At 38.0% G+C, this 21,841-nt stretch overlaps 1 protein-coding gene across 2 annotated transcripts in view; it reads left to right on the forward strand.

The window, feature by feature from the left end:
• Positions 1–21,841, forward strand: part of lrguk (leucine-rich repeats and guanylate kinase domain containing) — a 122,652-nt gene that overhangs the window by 4,928 nt on the left and 95,883 nt on the right. For both annotated transcript variants that reach the window (XM_039761364.1, XM_039761365.1), the window contains exons 4-5: positions 19,228–19,328; positions 20,236–20,317. In XM_039761364.1, coding sequence (XP_039617298.1) covers positions 19,228–19,328; positions 20,236–20,317 — 183 coding nt within the window. The remainder of the gene's footprint in view (positions 1–19,227; positions 19,329–20,235; positions 20,318–21,841) is intronic.

The following is a 21,841-nucleotide window of genomic DNA, read 5'->3' on the forward strand; positions in this document are numbered from 1 at the left end:
TTCACTTGAAGGCAATATATAGAACAAACAGTGATTTGTATTTTGTGCCTCTGTACATATAGATAGTGTTTTGAAGATCTGGTTTAGAACTTTGGGACAATCTAGACAAGACCAGGCCATTCAGCCCATTTCACTGTACTAATTCCCTTCATAATTTTAAACACTTCAATCATGTCACCTCTTAATCTTCTTTTGCTTAAACTGTAAAGGCTCAGCTCTTTTAATCTTTCCTCATAATTCAACCCCTGTAGCCCTGGAATCAGCCTAGTCGCTCTTCTCTGGACCTTTTCTAGTGCTGCTATGTCCTTTTTGTAGCCTGGAGACCAAAACTGCACACAGTACTCCAGATGAGGCCTCACCAGTGCATTATAAAGCTTGAGCATAACCTCCTTGGACTTGCACTCCACACATCGTGCTATATAACTTAATATTCTGTTAGCCTTCTTAATGGCTTCTAAACACTGTCAACTCCACTATGACTCCTAAATCCTTCACATAAGGTGTTCTTTTCATTTTCTGACCTCTCATTGTGTTTTCAAACCTAACATTTCTACTTCCTACGTGAAATACTTTACATTTACTTATATTAAGTTTCATCTGCACAAGCCTGTTTGCTATCCATGTCTATCTGTAATGATTCAACAGATTCTACATTATCTACCAATCCTCGTAGCTTGGTATCATCTGCAAACTTAACCAACTTGTTACTTTATATTCCTATCCAAATTGTTTATATAATTTTAAAATAGCAGCAGCCCTAACACTGACCCATGTGGAACACCACTCTTAACATCAACCAATTCTGATGAGGTTCCTCGCACCATCACCCTCTGCTTCCTGTCTGAGCCAACTTTGCACCCATCTGCAAACAACACCCTGTGTAAAGGCTGCTTCACAAAAAAACAGCAGAGCGCCACACTCTGAATGTATTCCTCGCATCACCATTATACCCTCTGATTTCCCATTTCAATTCATATGCCTCAAATTTCCAGTAAGGCTCTGCTTCGCGATGACAATTTTCTGGCACCCCCAGCAACAGCTGCTCGCATCCCAAGGGAGATATACAATAATCCCTCGCTATATCGCGCTTCGACTTTCGTGGCTTCACTCTATCGCGGATTTTAAATGTAAGCACATCTAAACATATATCACAGATTTTTCGCTGGTTCGCGGATTTCTGCGGACAATGGGTCTTTTAATTTATGGTACACGCTTCCTCAGTTTGTTTGCCCTGTTGATTTCACACAAGGGACGCTATTGGCGGTTGGCTTAGAAGCTACCCAATCAGAGCATGTATTACATATTAACTAAAACTCCTCAATGCTATAAGATATGCCTACTGCGCGGTGCTTGATTGTTTGCTTGTCTCTGCCTCTCTCTCACCCTCTCTGACATTCTCTGCGCCTGACGGAGGGGGTGTGAGCAGAGGTGCTGCTTGCACAGAAGCTGTTTGCCTAGTGGATACGGACGCACCTCTAAGAAATGCCGCTTTATCGCGGTGCTTCCAAAAGCTCACTTATTGATTTTTTGATGGTTTGCTTTAATCTCGCTCTCTCTCTCTCTCTCTGACGTTCTCTGCGCCTGACGGAGGAGATGTGAGCAGAGGGGCTGTTTGCTTAGAAGATACTGACGCTCCTCTAAAAATTGCCGTGGCAAACTTAAAAGCATACGTATTGATTTATTGATTGTTTGCTTTTCTTTGCGAGCGCTCTCTCTCTCTCTCTCCCTCTGAAATTCTCTGCTCCTGAAGAGAAGATTTATTTGCATTCTTTTAATTGTGAGAAAGAACTGTCATCTCTGTCTTGTCATGGAGCACAGTTTAAACTTTTGACTAAAGGGTGTTATTTCATGTCTAGAGGGCTCTAATAATGTTAACAGTGTGGGAGAGTTTATAAGGGCTTAAAATATATAAAAATAACTACACAAACATATGGTTTCTACTTCGCGGATTTTCACCTATCGCGGGGAGTTCTGGAACATAACCCCGTGATCGAGGAGGGATTACTGTATATATATATATATATATATATATAGATATGGATCGATATAGATAGATAGATATATAGATAGATAGATATAGATATATAAATATATATATATATATATATATATAGAGAGAGAGAGAGAGAGATAGATAGATATATATAGATATAGATATCTAGAGATATAGATATAGATATATATTTATATATATCTATAGATATAGATATAGGTTCTTCGTCGCTGCGAAGCGTGGGGATTTTGCTATATACAGTATATATATATATATATATATATATATATATATATATATATATATATATATATATATATATATATATATATATATATATATATGTATGTATATCTCCGCTGCGAAAAGCGGTATTTTGCTAGTGTGACAAAAGACTCAATTTTATTTAAAGCATTCCATAGTGCTTATTATGACAGCTTTTAAGTGGGAAATGTTATAGTATATTAATAAAGAAAAATACAAAGAACTTAAGTGGGAGAGGTAAACCTTTTATAATTCTATGTGTGACAGGGAAGATTTTAAAATTAGCTCTAAACTTTATTGGACACCAGAGATGTGATTTCAAATTGAAGTTAAGTGGCAATTTATCTTAATTTTAGTTTTGGTTTATTTATGGATTGACAGATAGATTTTTAGATAGGTGGTTGGTGTCCATACAATATGTATATTCTATTATGGATGGATATAATGTTCCATTCAACAAATTGTACAATCTACGGTAATAAATGAGTGCATAGTTATTGAAATAGAACGGGGGTGTCCAGATCCGATCCTGGAGGGCTATAGTGACTTGCCGGCTTTCATTTCTTAATTACATTTTGCTACTTATTACCTTCTTTTGCCTTAATTTTCATTGACTTGTGTCAGAAACCCGACACAGCGTTATGGAAAGGTTTGGGGCAGCCACCCGTATAATTGATTTCTTGGCTGCAAAGTCACAAAATTGAATACAGCATTGATCTGCACAAAATCGAGTTCAGAACAGAACTGAGGGAATAGGAAAAAGGTGCAGGCTTTTAAAGGGAAAGACAGGAAGTGAGATCATAGGGGTCGGGCTCATGAAGGTCATCAGCCATCGGTTTGAGCCCGGACGTGACATCATAGTGGCCGGAGCCAGCAAGGTCTCCTTCCATAGGCTCAGACCCGGAAGTGACATCAAGATAGCCAGGTGGAATCTCCCGGGAATGGTCTACAAGAAAGGGAGAAAAGGAGTCGGTGCACTCTGCCACAAATCCCGGTATGCCTCGGAACTACTCTTATTCAAACCCTTTAGCTGCCTCCCATGCGCACGTGTGTGACACTTGCTATTTAACACTTCTTCTTCTTCTTCTTCTTTCGGCTGCTCCCGTTAGGGGTTGCCACAGCGGATCATCTTCTTCCATATCTTTCTGTCCTCTGTATCTTGCTCTGTTACACCCACCAACTGCATGTCCTCCCCCACCACATCCATAAACCTCCTCTTAGGCCTTCCTCTTTTCCTCTTCCCTGGCAGCTCTACCCTTAATGTCCTCCTCCCAATATACCCAGCATCTCTCCTCTGCACATGTCCAAACCAACGCAATCTCGCCTCTCTGACTTTGTCTCCCAACCGTCCAACTTGAGCTGACCCTCTAATGTACTCATTTCTAATCCCATCCATGCTCGTCACACCCAGTGCAAATCTTTGCATCTTTAACTCTGCCACCTCCAGCTCTGTCTCCTGCTTTCTGGTCAGTGCCACCGTCTCCAACCCATATAACATAGCTGGTCTCACTACCGTCCTGTAGATCTTTCCTTTCACTCTTGCTGATATCCGTCTGTCACAAATTACTCCTGATATTCTTCTCCACCCATTCCACCCTGCCTGCACTCTCCTTTTCACCTCTCTTCCACAATCCCCATTACTCTGTACTGTTGATCCCAAGTATTTAAACTCCTCCACCTTCGCCAACTCTATTCCCTGCATCCTCACCATTCCACTGACCTCCCTCTCATTTACACACATGTATTCTGTCTTGTTCCTCTCCTCTCCAGGGTCTCCTCAACCTGCTCCCTACTATCGCTACAGGTCACTCAGACTCCTTAATTATTACTTTTTTCCTTAATTAGCGACCTCATATGATTGAGATATAAAATAAGCTAAGACATGATCAGACAGCTTGTGTCCAGCATACAATATCTGAAAACAAAGAAAGGCAAAGGTCTCAGTAATGTTGATGTGTTGTGGTCCACAAAACATTCTAATGTTGTTCTTTAAAAAAAGAAAGTCAACAGTTTTGGAAATGCCTGTTGTGACAGAATTGGAGCACCAACAAGCCATCAAATTAAATAACAGGCTTAATTAACAACAAGTATCAGCTTCTAATTAAGAAACTGGTTGGAGTGATATTGGTTGAGTTTGAGGACCCGATACCTGGTCATCTGTTGGGACACTTCACATCTCATATCTGTTTTGGTTCCATTTAAGGAATCTTAAAAACACTGCAATTAAAATGAAGGGAAATAAAGTCAAGTAACAGCAGAAATTGGTCATTGATGAGAAAAAAATGTCAAGAAGGAAAATCTGCAGCCAATGTGGCCCTCCAGAATCAGAGTTTGACACCCCTGAAGTAGAAGCAATTAAGAAGAACAAACTTTAAGCACACAAGCAAGTACAAGTGGAATCCTGCTGTAACAAAATTCATGCGACCATAAAAATATTTAATTATAACAAATATGGGTAAAATATGTATACTGTTGTGACTGGGGTCACCGGCAATTTGCCATTTCTAATGGTACCAGCACAAGGACAGCTCTGTAGCTGCTCTTCCTTGTCTGGCGAGCAGTAAACCTAGGGCAAAATAATTGGTTGGCCTGTGCAGGATCAGGCTTATAATGTAACGTGCTTCTTGCACGATGTTGAGAACATTTAACACTGGGCTTTGACCTTTTCTTCCTCACACTCTCTTGGTCTGCCACAGTGGTGATTTTGAGCAGCTGGTGTTCTAATCTGAAGATGGGAGCTAAAGCAGGACAATTGCCTCTGTGTTGTGGCTCCTGTCTTGTGTTCTTGAGTCTTATTTTAGATGAAGCCTTGAGACTGTATGTGTCTTCACTATGCAGTAATAAAGCATCCTGTCTCTCGTGCAGCTCTGTGACCAAAGCTTGACAATACCTGTATAAAAAACAGCACTTCTTCAACTGCAAAAAATATTTTATTTGAAAACAAGATGTTAGATGTTACTTTTTTTCAGCTTATACTGTCACCGTTTCCCACTTTCTTTGTTCAAAATGTAGTTTTGTTCAGTATTTTCTAAAAACTTTTTGAAGCACTATGAAATTTGAACAGTATGGTATCCATACACAACACAACTACCCACATGGATGCTCAGTGGATCACTGTCTCAGATTGCGGTTATACCTGAATGATGTCACGACTACACTCTTGCCGACTGCCAGAGTCCAGAAATTTCACAATTTGGTCTAACAAGAAAGAGACAGCCTATTGCAGAGTTCCCGAGACTTGGCAAAAGTGTAGCCATGGCATTGTTATCTTTGATGGCCACTTTTGGTTGCAAAACTGTTCATTATACTGAAATTTACAATTCGTTAAAATGAAATCCATTAAAGATGATGTTGTATGAACATTTGTCCGAGCCGCCAAAAAGTATTCATTATTCTGAAAATGTAATTACTTTGGTATTCGCTATAACAGGATTTAACCTGTATAATGCTTTCAGTACTTCCTAACATTGGGCCGTCTAGAAGATACGGTTAAGAAATTTAATTTCCAGGATGATGTAGAAGGAATACCAGTGTGAGTGAGAATGAGAGAGAGCATTTTATAAAATATTGCTGTAATATTTTTTTGTGTAGAGAAAAAATAAGGGAGCTCCACAGTGACAAGTTTTCAATCTACATTAGAAATTTGAATCAGTACAGCCTTTTAATGTGTGTTTCCGTATATTAATTAACAGTTTTTTCATAAGATATTTAGTTAAAAAAAAGCATTAAACATCAGGGATGCAGGAATCAGGAATAAATCAAAAAACTGCAGGTAACTTTGATCCAGACCATGCCATGTGTGAAATGAATTTTGTTTGTATAATATGCAATGCATATTTGGTGATCTCAGCACTCTGCTCTAATGAAAAATTTCAAAGACATAGCTGCCTGATTTTGACAGCATGATTATTCTGGATGTGTGAGGACTGTGTTGTGTCTCATTATATACATTAGTAAAATGGGTGAGTAAATGTCAAATGCAAAAGAGCAGTAATTGTTTAGATGTAAGGGGGATGTTTTCTGTGGACCATGACTTACACAGAAGTCAACAAGGTGAATCGATTGTATATTTATAAAAGCTTGCTTGTCATAAAAAACTTGTAAGAAGTGAGATTGTGCTTTGCAATATGAATGTGCAAGCAATGTGATAATAAGTGGTCTCAGCCTACTCCCTTGAATGAAAAATATCAGTGGGTATAGCAAGCAAGGCAAAAATATGTATAAATCTGCCAGTACAGAATACTAAATATATATGGACTTTAAGCTGCCTCCTGAGTTTCACTAGTACGGTTGATGAATGATTACAAAGCACAATGCTCAGGCGACAAGGTGACTGACTGATTAATTTGAAATCCAATACCTTTGGAGCCTACCAAGGTTAATTGATTGTATTTTTATAAATGTTATCTGTCATAAAAAAGTAGCAAGTGCTCAAAATGTACTGTGTCATAAGAATGTATAAGCAATGTGACAATGGATGGCCACTTACAAAAATCAATATACATAAAATATATTTGAGTGGTTGGCAAGAGTATAAAGTTACACAGCAAAACAGAACAAAATTTAAGGTGGAGAACAGGAAAGAACTACTTCATGCAGTCCTGTATATTAATTTAGAACAGTAACAGTAGACATGTTCAAATATAGCTAATAATCAGGCAGAGGTAAAGAGTAGAGGGGCAAAACACCACAGCAGTACATTATGAAGAGATGGGTTTTCAAACAGTGCTTGGATCTTAGTTGACTGGGAGCAGGATTGACGGTAATGGAAATCCCCTTTGTCTTCTTGGCAACAAGACCAGCATAGATTTTACATCATAATATGAAGGAGATGGACAATTAGTATGCGGGTCAAAGTAAACTGGAAACAACATATGAGTCAGGACAACACTTTGGAACTGGTCTGTATTGACTCTAGGAAGCCATTAGAGTTTGTAGTTCAGATGAAAAGTGTGAGTGATGTGGGAAAGTGAATACACCAGTCAGGCAGTAGCATTCCCAATAAAATGGAGAAGTCAGGTAGAAGTAGCTGAGATGTATGCTAGCAGGCACTTGAAAGGTTACAACCTAGAGTTAAGAAATGGCTAAAAAAGAAGGCAGAAGTATGGACAGATACCGGAGATGGAAGCAAATGAACTGTGTATTGCCTGCACACATTTAAGTGTAGAGAGAGAGAATGAAGAGGGCCTATATTGTAAATCTTAGTTTGTGGTACACTGGATCTGACTTTGCTTGCTTTTGTTCATTTTTGTTATATATTTTTTTTATGGTTAACATTTTTTTTACCTTTTTATTTGTGCCGTCATTGTGATGCAAAGTTATAATTGGTTTCCTCCACAGGCACAGCCATTTTCAGGTTGCAGTTATACTGTTATTGACAGTTTGCTGTCACATGTTTTGACAGCATTAACTCTGCATGTTGTCATTACATGGACGGTTTTTAAAATGGCAATGCGGTATTGTAGGAGTCCAAGTATTAAATTAACAATCGAATCTAAATCTTCTCATCATGTAGTTATCTAGGGAAGAGATATTATGTTGTCAAGAATTTGTGCTTTGAACTTTGATCTTTCGTTTCGTTTTTACATCCTGAACTTTTATATTGATTAATGCACTGACCTTTTGGGTCTGTGCTTATTCCATTTTATTCTTACAATTCCTATGCTTCAGTCCTTGATTTGCCTGCATTTCCCGCTCCATAATTATTTTTTCTGTCCTTTTGGTTGGGTATTCGACTGTTCTTACAACAAACTGCAGTTAATTTCTGAAGAAAGGACAGTGAATAATGCATGAAACACAAAGCAGCTAATATGGACTAATATATTAGCGTTACCCTCAACCTGTGATTGAATTTTTGTTCAAAGAAGAGGCAAACAAGGATTGATTAACCTTTACAAAGTCCACGTAATATCTGAGAAAGCTCAAGATAGTGGAGATAGATTTAGCTTGACCAGAGTTAGTCTGCTACTGTAAGGAAAACAGTTTCATTGCTGTGACCACAGTGCAAGGCACTCTGCAGAGGACCTTCAAGGCTGTTGTACAAATGAGACAAGAAATATGTGGTCTATTGTGATTGATAGAAGATGCAAAAGTAAAACTGGATTGTAGTTCATAATGGCCTTGAAATAAAAGTGGTGTTTTGAAAACTGTGGTTGCTTGAGCCATTTTGATATATTAATGAAAGGCATTGAACTGGCAGACATTAGGAAAATGAAAATTAATTTACAGTTTGCTTATAGCTATTGCAGAATATGTGTGGTAATGAGGTAGTGAGTGCAGATGATATTAATGTCAGCATGGGATAGAAGGTGCAAAGAGAAGAGCCAGTTAAGTGGCAAACTGCAAAATCTGTAAGTAGTCTTGAACTGATTCTGGATTTCAGCAATTTGAGTTGTAGGGCAAAGTTGTAAGAAATGAATGAAAGGGCAAGAGTGGTAGGAAAGAATCAACCCATTGCTTTCAATGAAAATTAAAAATGGCCTGAGATAATGAGGCAATAGATGGCTTCATTTGAAATATATGTTTGAGGACCTACTTATGTAACTAGATATTTGTTTTCTTTATCGTTAAAAAAGCATTATCACCAGTCATCTGTTAACGTGACTATTTTTTTGCTAGCAAATTGTATTGTAGTACAGTACAGTCCCGAAATTCGTGGGTTTACGTTCCTAGAGCACCCGTGAATTGTGAAAAACCACAAAAATGCCTATTTTTATAGTTTAAACCCTAAATATGTCCCCAAAACACTTTAATTTCATTTTAAACTCAGCTTAATACATTACCTAAAAAAAGAATGTAAAGGTAAACCAGTATACTGTACAGTACTGTACTGCTATGTCTCCTGAAGTGTTAGAATGAAAAATGCCGATGTTACCGCTATATGTACTGTAATTCATGCAAGCGTGTTTTCATTGCCAGAAGCCTTAAGGTGCAGGGTGTTTTGGCGGCATCTTGGGGCTTTAAGAACAACAAAACGGAAAATGCGAGAACACTCAGCTGGAGATGCGTCAAAGGGCAGCAGTCAATTAGCAGCAAGGAGAAATGAATAACGTTGTAGCGGTCTGGTGCCGCTAAGATTCACACCGTTGAGAAGACGGTGATTTATTTATTCTTATGGTGGAGATTCCAGGTACGCACCCAGCCTTGACCTGACCCGCACACACTCACAAACAGAGACAAAAACAAAGCAAACCGGTAATCAAACAGCAAATAAAGAATGTAAAACAAAAACAATGATACCGACCCTGTTCCCCTTACGGGGATTATACATTAAACAAGCAAAATACCCGCGCCTCGCAGCGGCGGAGTACTGCCTTAAAATTTTTATTAAGAAGAAAATTAAACCTTTTTAAACTGAGGGAAAATATACCAATAATTATTTGTTAAGGATATCTTTGTATACCACATTGTCATTTTGGCCCTCCGGTTGTAATATGACCAAGCTGTGCGCTGAGCTTACTCTTGAGCATGCAACATACAGTTGGCCATGTGAACACTAATCTTGTTTCAAATCTCACAGCTTGTATTGCTGCTGCCATAATCGGTTTGAGTTTCATGGTTTGTTTCAATTACGACAGTATTTTTAGGACTTGTATTGAAGTGACATTCGGCATCTGTCAAGTGTTGTAAGCATACAACTGGTTTTATCAATAACTTCACATCCAGCTTTTGAGAGTTTAAACATTCATAAACATCAAAGTGACCACTACTGAAACCTGTGAATCTAAGATGTTTAAGAGGCATTGGCGGTTGTCGAAAGGTGTAAAATATTTGGCCATTTTGGTACACTTGAAAGCGACAACCGAACAATTCAGCGGCAGCCATCAACTCACATGCAGAACCATAGGTGAAGGGCTTAAGCATTTCACTCTTATAGTGCTCCTATGTAATATAATTATCTCCTGTATCGTACATCAGTCCACACCTTGAACCTGTCCCAGTCATTTAATACATAAGACACAATGTTCCTCCGGATATCAAGAGTGAGCCTGATATGGCCGTGCAATATGTAACAAAGAGAATGGAAAAGGCACGTGCCATCTTCGGGCATGGAAACGACTCGGTAAGTGACAGTGGATGGGGACCCAACGCCGCCTCACACGGTGACCGAGCTGCAGGCTATGAACATATATATGTACGTAAGTAGGATTCAGTTAGCGTTGGGAACCCGCGTACCAAATTTCTTGAAGATGGGCCCATAAGCAACAAAGACCGTTGGAAAGTTCAATATGGCGGCCGACAGTGGCGTCATACCACCGGAATAAGTACGTACATTGGTTTCGGTTAGTGCAGCGAAGCCGCCTACCAAATTTCGTGAAGATGGGGCCATAAATAAGAAAGTTCAACATGGCGGACGTTGTCGACCGTTATGACTGTTACGTGTAGAATTTCGAAATGAAACCTGCTTAACTTTTGTAAGTAAGCTGTAAGGAATAAGGCTGCCACATTTCAGCCTTCTACCTACACGGGAAGTTGGAAAATTAGTGATGAGTGATGAGTGAGTGAGTGAGTGAGTCAGTCAGTCAGTCAGTCAGTGAGTGAGGGCTTTGCCTTTTATTAGTATAGATACAACAAAGCACAAACAAAACACACACAGTAAAGTCCATAAAAAATGGCAAAAGATGAAAATAGATAGTCCAGAGATCCACACGTTGAATGGGAATGTAAAGATTGTCCTACTGGTAGTTCCTGAAATGGTGAAGATGGGTGAACGGGTTCAAGAGCACTCCTTTCTTTGCAGGATGGCCATGAATCCATTTACAGTCCTCATGTACACAGGCAGATGGCAGACAATCCAGACGCCAACCACGAAATTATCCAGGACAAAATGAATAAGTACAGCTAACCCAACAGAAGGCAGACAGAGAGACAGGAACTTGAAACACAAATTCCAAAAACTTTTTTTTTGCTTTTGGTCATCGGCCCCCTTTTTAAAAGCCACACTGACATCGTTTGACAACAACAGCCCCTGCCCCCTCAGCAGAAGACCAATCAGAGCCACTGCAGGGACTGCTGGGAGTTGCATTTTCAAATTCTATTGGCTACTTTCACCACCCCAAGCCTTTTTTTTCTCTATAGTTGCTTCCTGTTCTCTCTACAGTACAGTATTGCCATGAAAAAAGCCATAAAAATTGTGGCGGTATTTGCGGTTTCCACTAAAAATGATTAGTTAGGTTCTAAGGAAAAATCCGCAAACGACTGAGGCTGCGAACTCTGATCCGCGACTTCACGGGGATCTACTGTATTCCAAAGTACAATTTATTTAATGCTTTATATTGCCTTAATATCTTCTCTCTCCCTCTCTATACTGTATATATAAATATATATATATATATATATATATATATATATACTGTATATATATAAAATCCTAAGCCTAAAAGTGCAATGACTTTGTGCAACGATTTTATGTCACGTTTTTTGTCACGCTTTAAATCTGGCTTATTTTACAACCTACATATATATGTTTTGCATCATTCTTTTCAGAATTGATCGAACTTTAATCTGATGTCATTAGATTTTCAGATTCTTAATCCATTTTTAAATGATAAACTAAAATATCAAGAAAGTCATGGTTTTTAATATGAGGAAAGTCATGGTCTTTATTTTTGATCGAGTAAACTTTCTTTCACATGAACAAACTATTAAAAAAAATTCTCTGTTCATAACACCAATGTTTGTATTTAGGTGAGTCATTTTTTAAAAAAAAAGTTTTTTTTATATATAAGAATGTCAGTTAAAACGAATGGATTTTTTATTTAGTCTCATATAAATACTCATCAAGTATAGTGGACCTTAGTTTAATGGGAATACTCCAATCGGTAAGAGAGTAAATATCTTATTTTCATTTCATGATTTTTACTTCATTAAGTAATAATTAATTTTTCTTTTACATATTTATAAAATTTCATGATTTTGACTCCAATAAATAATATTTTTTCTTTTGTACATTTACAGATTTTACTAATATTCTGTCCGCAACTGGGGGTTGGGTGCCAAAGGCGCCAGGGGGCTTGGCCCCTCTAGTTACTATATTTTATTTTCCCGAGTCCCGAGAGAGAGAGGTTAGGAGCAGGCACTGATACAGCACATTGTCCCACCCACCACATGACACAATAATTCAGGATCCCAGATTAGGACCCAAGTACAGCCATGTGGCGGGTGACACCTCAGCACCACACTAGTTCGGATGGAATGGAACAGTGTGAGGCTTTTTATGGTGGCTGGAGTACCAATTCTGCCTCCAACCCCCAGTTTTTTCCCTGCTGGTTGGAGGGCCTACTTGCAGGGCTGGATGTAGATTAACGTCATACCCAAGACGGAGGAACTGCAGGTTATAAAGAACAACACAGAAAGCAAGATAGTGCGCTGCACATTTTCATTCTACTGAAATTTGAAAAATATGTTATAAAAGTGTTACATAACAAAACATGTCTTCAGAAGTGGTAATCACAAAAAAGAATGAGTCTTTGGCAGAAAACAGGATGCTCACAACAGAGGACATTTGTTTTGTGTTGGGGGCCGAGCTCCTCCACCCTTAAAGCAGAGACTCCGCTTATTGGGATGTTGTTGGAAAATGGAGAACTTGGTGAAAAACTCCATGGACAAAGGGACAGCATGCTTACTGTAGTCAGACGGTAGCCAGGCCAAAAGTTGAACTCAGTACAGCAAAACCATCCACTAAGCCATAGTGCACCAATATCACAAAATTGTCTGGATTAGATAACCATAATAGAATTCATATTTAGGCTAATATGAATCTGATCAAAAAACAAAAACAGAGAAAGAGCAAGTGAGGTGATTAATCTACAAATTGATCATTGAGTGATAAAGTTTAAAACACTATGTGGAAATACACAAACATGTTCCAAAAACAAATATATTTCTGATAAGTACACTAAAGAAATGAAAAATGTAGAACTTTACCTAGTTTTCTGAATGAGAAAACACAAACATTCAAATTAAAAATAATAATTCCATTTTAGAGAAATGATGATTCATCCTCAAAAGAAATACTGTATATCCTGAAAAAAATTAAAGCACAAAAGAAACTGATTTAAATGAATGCATACATGGTCAGTTCAATAGTACATGGCAACTCCCTAGGCAGTGGTGGGTGAAAGATCCTCAGATTCGTAAGTGAGGTTGAAGAATTTACCCCTTAAAGAACAATACACACTTGCGGCTGCAATGGAAGTGGAAGATCCAGGGGTTATGGGTCTCCTTTGGAAATTGAGGTATTCTACACACTTGTGTGGGTTTTAGCACCATCTATCACCCCCACCTCTCCCCACCCCAAACCCCATCTGCTTCCTCTAGGTCATGGCGCCTGTATGACCAGTGTCTATGCATAGAGCTGACTGTGTAAACATATTATAAAAAAAGATTAAATAACACTCTACAGCAAATTAAAATTGAGCAATTATGGTTCGCATACCAGGAGAAAGTGGGAGCGGAGGATGCCATCATCTATATGCTACACGGATCCCTCTCCCACTTGGACAGAGGCAGTGGTGCTGTAAGAATTATGTTTCTGGACTTCTCTAGCGCCTTCAACACCATCCAAACTCTGCTCCTTAGGGACAAGCTGACAGAAATGGGAGTAGATTCATACCTGGTGGCATGGATCATGGACTATCTTACAGACACACCTCAGTATGTGCGTCTCGGGAACTGCAGGTCTGACATTGTGGTCAGCAACACAGGAGCACTGCAAAGGACTGTACTTTTCTCCAGTCCTGTTCAGCCTATATACATCGGACTTCTAATACAACTGGGAGTCCTGCCATGTGCAAAAGTTCGCTGACAACACTGCTATCACGGGCTGCATCAGGAGTGGGCAGGAGGAGGGGTATTGGAACCTAATCAAGGACTTTGTTAAATCGTGCGACTCAAACCACTTACACCTGAACACCAGCAAAACCAAGGAGCTGGTGGTTGATCCTGGACCCAGTGATTTTTAGAGGCAACTGTCTGCAGAGGGTACAGACCTATAAATACCTGGGAGTGCAGCTGGATGATAAATTGGACTGGACTGCCAATATTGATGCTCTGTGCAAGAGAGGACAGAGCAGACTATACTTCCTTAGAAGACTGACGTCCTTCAACATCTGCAATTAGATGCTGCAGATATTCTATCAGACAGTTGTGGCAAGTGCCCTCTTTGATGCAGTGGTGTGCTGCGGAGGCAGCATAAAGAAGAAGGACTCCTCATGCCTTGACAAACTGGTGAGGAAGGCAGGCTCTATTGTAGGCACGGAGCTGGACAGTTTGACATCTGTGGCAGAGCGACGGGCGCTGAGCAGGCTCCTGTCAGTCACGGAGAATCCACTGCATCCACTGAACAGTATCATCTCCAGACAGAGGAGCAGCTTCAGCGACAGACTGCTGTCACTGTCCTGCTCCACTCACAGACTGAGGAGATCATTCCTCCCCCACACTATGCGACTCTTCAATTCTACCCAGGGGTTAAACATTAACATTATACAAAGTTATTATCTGTTTATACCTGCATTTTTATCACTCTTTAATTTAATATTGTTCTTTATCAGTGTGCTGCTGATGGAGTATGTGAATTTCCCCTTGGGATTAATAAAGTATCTATCTATCTATCTATCTATCTATCTATCTATCTATCTATCTATCTATCTATCTATCTATCTATCTATCTATCTATCAATTGGTATTCAGAAGGAAATGATCAAAAACATCATGCAAAAGTTTAAGAGAAATACTGCAAATGGAAAGTGGATAAATAAATGCAATTCAGGAATAGTTTGACAATCTTGTGTAACCAGGTATAAACTATTATAAACTGTTTGATATGGACTGTTCAGTGTTCCTCCACATGAGTAATCTACTCTGGACATTATTTAGAGTTCTATGAGGCTCCAACAACTTGTTAGGTAATAGTATAGATTATGAAGTAGAAATTGTTGAATAGAATAGTATTTTCGGCTTTGTTTCATGAGTTCAAATTTAGAATGTCGTGTGCAATACCATTCACCATATTATAAAAAGTAGAAGAAGAATCATAACAACAACAAAATGTACTTCTTGACTAAGGAAATCTGACAGGCTAAGGAAAGGAAAAGCTACATGGGAACAAAATTCTGAAAGGCAGTTGATCCATCTGAATTATCTAAACTAAAGAGTGAAACATATTCTCGGTGACAGTGGTAGAGGTCAGGCAAAAATGCATTTAAAACCGAAACTAATAAGATAAAAGGTCACAGAAATCTACTCAAATTAATGATGTAGTTGAATGAAAGAATTTAATGACCTTCAAAACATGGCTTTCTTAATTTGTGGAAGAAGTTAGCTTCTGGTCAACCAAATGTAATAAAAGGAGTTTCTGTTCAAATTTCAGGAACTCTCTGTCTCTTTGTTATAGGTTCTTAGTCCCTCATTTATTTTTCATTGTCACATAATGCCACTGCAAAAATGTACCTCCCTTTACAGTAAATAAAGTGTATAAGGTACAAAAAGACACTATTTACAATATGACCATATTTAAGAATAAACTCTGTCAGCAATGATGTGATACATAGAAGTAAGTAAATAAAGTAATTGATTGTTAAGTTTTATAAATGACTGTATGGAGTACAAGTCAAACGAGATTATGCTTGCACTGACACAATTCATTGCAGGCCACATCTACTGTGTATAACACTATGTGCATTTTTCAGGATTATTCTACCAGAAGGACATAATTGTTCCAGACAGAATTCTATTGTTCTGCTAGACAGAATAACTACTATCCCTTTTCTAAGCACAAAAGATAAGGTTTCTGTAAGAATACTGAAGGCAAATGATGATAGAAGAGAATGTTTAAAATTATGAAGGTGGTGAATAATGTTTATGCTAGCTGCTAATGTAAATCAGGTCTTCAACAAGAACATAGAGCATAGTGGGCAGCACATTGGTTAAACCTAAAATTAAAAAAAATATATTAGAGAATACTTTTTCAAATGGAGAACTGTAGGTGAAACATTAGAATATTGTCAGGCACAGTACATTGGTATTTTTTGATGGTTCAATGAAGACTCTGCCTCAGGTCTCTGTTTTTGTTGTCAGGTTTATTTTATTTTTTTGTTGATTTGTTTGTTTCTATGTTTCTATGATCATTTTTTGTTGTCATGTTATTTTCTATTTTTATATTAAAGTGTTCAGTTTTGCAAATTATGATGTTATTGAAATGTGCTTAAATTCTGTTAGTGGTCTTCCTTGTTCTTTGTATATTGAGCTAGAAGGTTAGGACCCCCGATGCTGCAGTTGTGACCAGGTGGCCTGTTTAAAGAGATGCTTCATGTCTGTGCTAAGACATTACCTCCTGCTTGTCTCATTTATTTTTATTTTCTCTTTCCATTTTCTTGAGGTTCTCAATTTCTATCTTTAGACTATTTTTTTTTTTTTTTTTACTTTCCTTTTATCTCTTGGATGTAGCACTTTGTAAACCTCCTTAACCATTTTTGTTTTAAATGTTTTTTATTTTTTGCTTTGAAACTTTCACAAGCTTTATTGGGCTGAATGTCCTTATTCATGAAAACACATTCTTAAGCTTTTCTTTTTTTAACTGTAACATTTTCAAGAATTGTTATTTATATTGATGGAAATGGAAATTTTTTGGTTTTGCATCTTTTATTTTCTTTTGGGCTGTTGAGACAGTACCAACAGAAAACACGTTCGGGTTAAGTAGATATTTGTTAATTAGAATCCATTTCCTGTTATCACTAAATCTTTTCAGTACAATGTATTTACGTAAAAAAAAAGGATATCATTAAAAAAACTCTTTGGTCTGAGTTACATTCAGCTGCGTTTCCTAACCTGGATGATTCCTTAGGGCCAGCCTATTCAAATGGGGGCCTATGGGCCACATGCAGCCCAGAAGCAACCTCCGAGTGGCTCAGCCTGTTGTCCCATAAGAAACACAGAGAAAAACAAATTTCACGAGCCTTCAGAAATTTCTACAGGACTACAGACCATGAACGCAACACTCCACATAGTCTTAGCAGCGTTCAATCTACAATGCATGCAGTGTGTTGTTGTGTGTCTAGAAATGGTAGTAGTAGTCCATGATACTGTGACAAGCTGCTGCGTTAAACACACAGGAGCCGCTTCTCCAGGGGTATCTTCAAATTTCTATTTGGTGTGCCATGCTATAAATGGTGCCCTGTGGTAGCACTACTGCCTCACGGTAAGGAGATTATGGGTTTGTGTCCCATGTCCTCCCTACATGGAATTTGCAAAGCACCTTGAGTATTAAGAAAACTGTTGTATAAATGTAAAGAATTATTATAATTACCTCTCTTTGTCTGGGCCATGGGGACACCTCCAAAAAAAAGGGTAGCCTTCTGATTTGCTGCCTCTTCCTGCTCTTTTGCCATTCAACTCCTCCTCTTGTACTGATCCTGTCACTCAGCTCTCTCTAAGGGCCCTATCAAGGTGCAGTTGCCCCACCACAGCCCATGCAGCAGTGACACGCATCACAATATCATCATAATGTGGGATATGTAATAAAGTCCTACCCAATTACACATGTGGTGATTTAAAACAAACCCATTTTCCGTCAGTGTGCCGCAGACATTGTGTTCATGTGTGTTAGTTATTGTTCTCACTTGTTATGGGCTTGTGCACTGATAGCTTTCATAGTACTGATAGTTCTTTGTTATTCTGTTAAGTGCACTTTGTTATGCTATTTCAAAAGGGAAACAACTCTTATTGCTAATACTGTACATTGTTTTGTTTTTATGCACTTTAAGATGTGCCTAGGCCAGATATGACCAAAATGTTTATATTTTTATTTCAAAAGTCGAAAAATAGTATTGCTACTACCTCAGATTCTGTTCCGTTATAGCATTTTTATTGTTTTGTTATACACTTGGTGACTTGTCTGTGGCCAAATTTAAAAGGGAAGCATTGAATAAAAAATTACTTATTTTTCAAAACATTCATTTGTGTTGGTTTCAAATTTGTCATTACCTGCTGCTTATTGGCCATTGAAAGTGTCTGGCCCAGCTAAGTTTCTTGGTTTAAAATTGTAGCCCAACTGAATTTGTAAATGAATAGTCCTGTACTAGGGTTCAAGATTGTGGAAACTTACTTAAGTTTCTTTTTTTTATTTAAATGGTAAAAGTCATATATGTGGTGAGATTGAATCAGCAGCCATTAATTTCAGGAACATTTAAATTTTAAACTTTTTTGTTTCTTATCTATTTAATAATTGTACTATTATGACAACAATGTCATTGCCAGCGCAGTTTTGAATGATTATGTTTTATTGGGTGCAGGTGTCTTTATTTCTTTAGTGTGCCACCATTTTGTGTATCTTGTGGATATGATGCACATGGTTTCTGGACACCTGGTACATGTGACACTTGACCTGTGACATCATGACAGCCTATACAGTAGTATAAGATGGCTTCTTGTTTAATGTAGTGTACAAAATTTCTTGAAACATAAAACATCTCTGGAGGAAAATACTGTTTTTGAACAATAATCTGGTTTAAAATTTTGTAATGTTGTGAAAATTAATGTAGTGATACATTTTGACTTTTTTTCTGTATCACTATTTGATATTTATTGATATTTACCAATGTACAGCGCTTAGTTCGAGTCAAAGTTTACAATTCACTTTAAATGCCATTAGTAAGTGTTTATAATTCATCCCTGATCACATACACTTATTATATCAGTTCTGAATAAAATGTGAGTATTCCATAAAACAGAAGCAATTGAAAAAAAGTCAGTGTTTAAAAACTGTGCCCAGTGCAATCATGTTAAGAAAACTGGTTTTGCATCTGCATAATGAACCAGTTGAAAGCAACCAGAGACTGTGATGCCAATATTGCCTTATTAAGATGGCGTCACTCTCACACTTTCCATTTTCAATAGTTGTATATTTTTTGGTTTGATGATATAGTTTTATGGAAATTACTTGTGGAATAACTAACATATTCTTCCTCTCTCAGATTTATCCTGTGTAAGCTCCATGCCTTACCTCATTGAGCTTGATGCATCTCATAATGAAATTACTGAGGTCTTTGGATTTACACCCCCCAAAAATCTTAAGGTACTGTTTAAATGTGACACATGTGTATTGTTTTACCTTGTACTATGATAATGGTGTACCATCTAACTATTCTGCTTTGTAGAGTTGCTCTAAAAACTTTGTGCAGATATATTGAATATTGTTTAAATATTCCAAACTACCTAATTAGGTGTATACGAATGAATTACCTTTTAAAATTGAAAGTAAAAGGGCAACTTAAAAATGTAATATATTATTTCCATCATTTATCTTTACAGAATAAAGTTTAAAGATATACGAACTTACATTTCCTTGCCTACAAACAATAGTTACAGTGGATTTGTATTTTTCCTCATCTTAGACATGTTAAATGTTATTATTTCTTTCTATAAGTAATTTTAGAGAACTGTTATCTAAACCTCCTGTTAATAATGTAAAAATTCTTGATAAGTGCATTAAAATGATAGCAAATGGGAGGCTCTGTGGCACTGTTGGAGGAAAAGAAGTAACACAAAATGGGCTCCATGAAACTTTTAGAGAAAAGTGGCATATCTTTATGTAAATGCAACATTTTGAATTGTTGGCACTGTTTATCTATCTATCTATCTATCTATCTATCTATCTATCTATCTATCTATCTATCTATCTATCTATCTATCTATCTATCTATCTTTTAGTGTTTTCTATCTATCTATCTATCTATCTATCTATCTATCTATCTATCTATCTATCTATCTATCTATCTATCTATCTATCTATCTATTTGTCAGATACACAGTATAAAATGATTAAGATGATCACATTGTCGCGGACTAACAAAAATTGCAGGATTACATTCAAAATTGTCTGTCTTTGATGATTTGATGTTAGCAACTTTGTGACATTTGTTAATTTTTAGTATTGGTAACACAGTTATTGAAATGCATTGCCTGTTTTTACTCTTTTACAGGTTGCTAATTATTCACACAATCAAATTTCAGAAATGCAAGACTTATCATCTTATGAACACCTAAAAGTACTGATTTTAGACTGTATCCTTTCATTGTTCAAATAATTATAAAGACTTTGGTGGGCTGGTGCCCTGCCCAGGGTTTGTTTCCTGCCTTGCGCTCTGTGTTGGCTGGGATTGGCTCCAGCAGACCCCCAAGACCCTGTAGTTAGGATATAGCGGGTTGGATAATGGATGGATCGAGAGGCTATGATCTCCTCTCATTATTTAGGCCAAATGCAGCCTTTTCTTTCAGCACAGTTTTTTATTTACACCTAGCAGTAGTCCAAATAATGGTAAATCCTTATAGGCCACACATCATCAATTGCCCACACCTTCTTCTTTCCTTTTTTTTTTCTTCTTCATCTCCGCATGGGAGTGTTGTCCTCCTCCACTCCTGAGCTGACTCATCTGGGTCAAATGAATGGCTCCTTTATATTCAGTCTTTTCAGGACTTTGGTGGCAAAGCTAATAATAACTTCCAGGTCAGGTCGAAACAGGTATGGTCCAATCCCACATAAGAGCTATTGTAGCGCAAATTGTTGAAATACTTTATACTGGCCATGAGAGAGCAGTGTCAGAGCACGCAGTGCATCACAGTTTGCTGTGTATGAGGCTGCATTACCACAAAACAATTAACATGCCCCATGCTGACCCCTGTCCACCACCAAAACTATTTACAATGGAAACATGAGTGCCAGAACTAGACCACTGAGCAATTGAAGAAGGTGGCCTGCTCTGATTAATCTCTTTATTTTAGGACATGTGGACATTCACGTGCATGTGCATCATTTTCCTGAGAAAGAGATGGCAGTAGGATGCAGTATGGTAGGAAGTCAAGCCTGTGGATTCAGTGTGATATTCTGGACAAAGTTGTGCTTGGAAACTTTGGGTCCTGTCATTCATGTGGATGTTACTTTGGCACATACCACCTACCTAAATATTGTTGAGATGACCTACATCATTTTATGGCAATGGTATTCCATGATGGCAGTATCCTCCTTCAGCAAAATAGTGTGCCCTGTCATGCTGCAAAAAAAATGTTCAGGAATGGTTTGAGGAATATGACAAAGAATTCAAGGTGTTGACTTGGCCTTTAGATACCTCAGATTTCAATACAAATGAGCATCTGTGTGATGTGCTGGAAAAACAAGTCTCATCCATTGAGGCCCCACCTCACAACTTGCAGGATTTAAGGAATCTGCTGCTAACATCTTGGTGCCAGATACATTGGACAAGTTCGTAGGTCTTGTGGAGTCCATGCCTCAATGGGTCAGAGCTGTTTTGGTGGCATGAAGGAGCTATTCAATTCTCAATATTAGGCTGATGGTTTTAATGTTCTGGCTGAGCAGTATAAGGGTGCCTAGGACACCTTAAAAAGTTATTCCTGTTTCTTTCCCTGTATCTGGATTTATTGAACAGGATAACAAGGTGACACTGTGTTTTGGAGAGTAATCTTTATGGAGTTTGACTCTCTGTCATTTCAGTATGATGATGTCCAAACAAGTCTGACACAGTCTGGATGAGAATAAACCCTTCCACATCTGAGGTCATTGTCATCTCCTGG

Source organism: Polypterus senegalus, chromosome 8 (genome assembly GCF_016835505.1).
Source record: "Polypterus senegalus isolate Bchr_013 chromosome 8, ASM1683550v1, whole genome shotgun sequence".
NCBI classification, from domain to species: Eukaryota; Metazoa; Chordata; class Cladistia; order Polypteriformes; family Polypteridae; genus Polypterus; species Polypterus senegalus.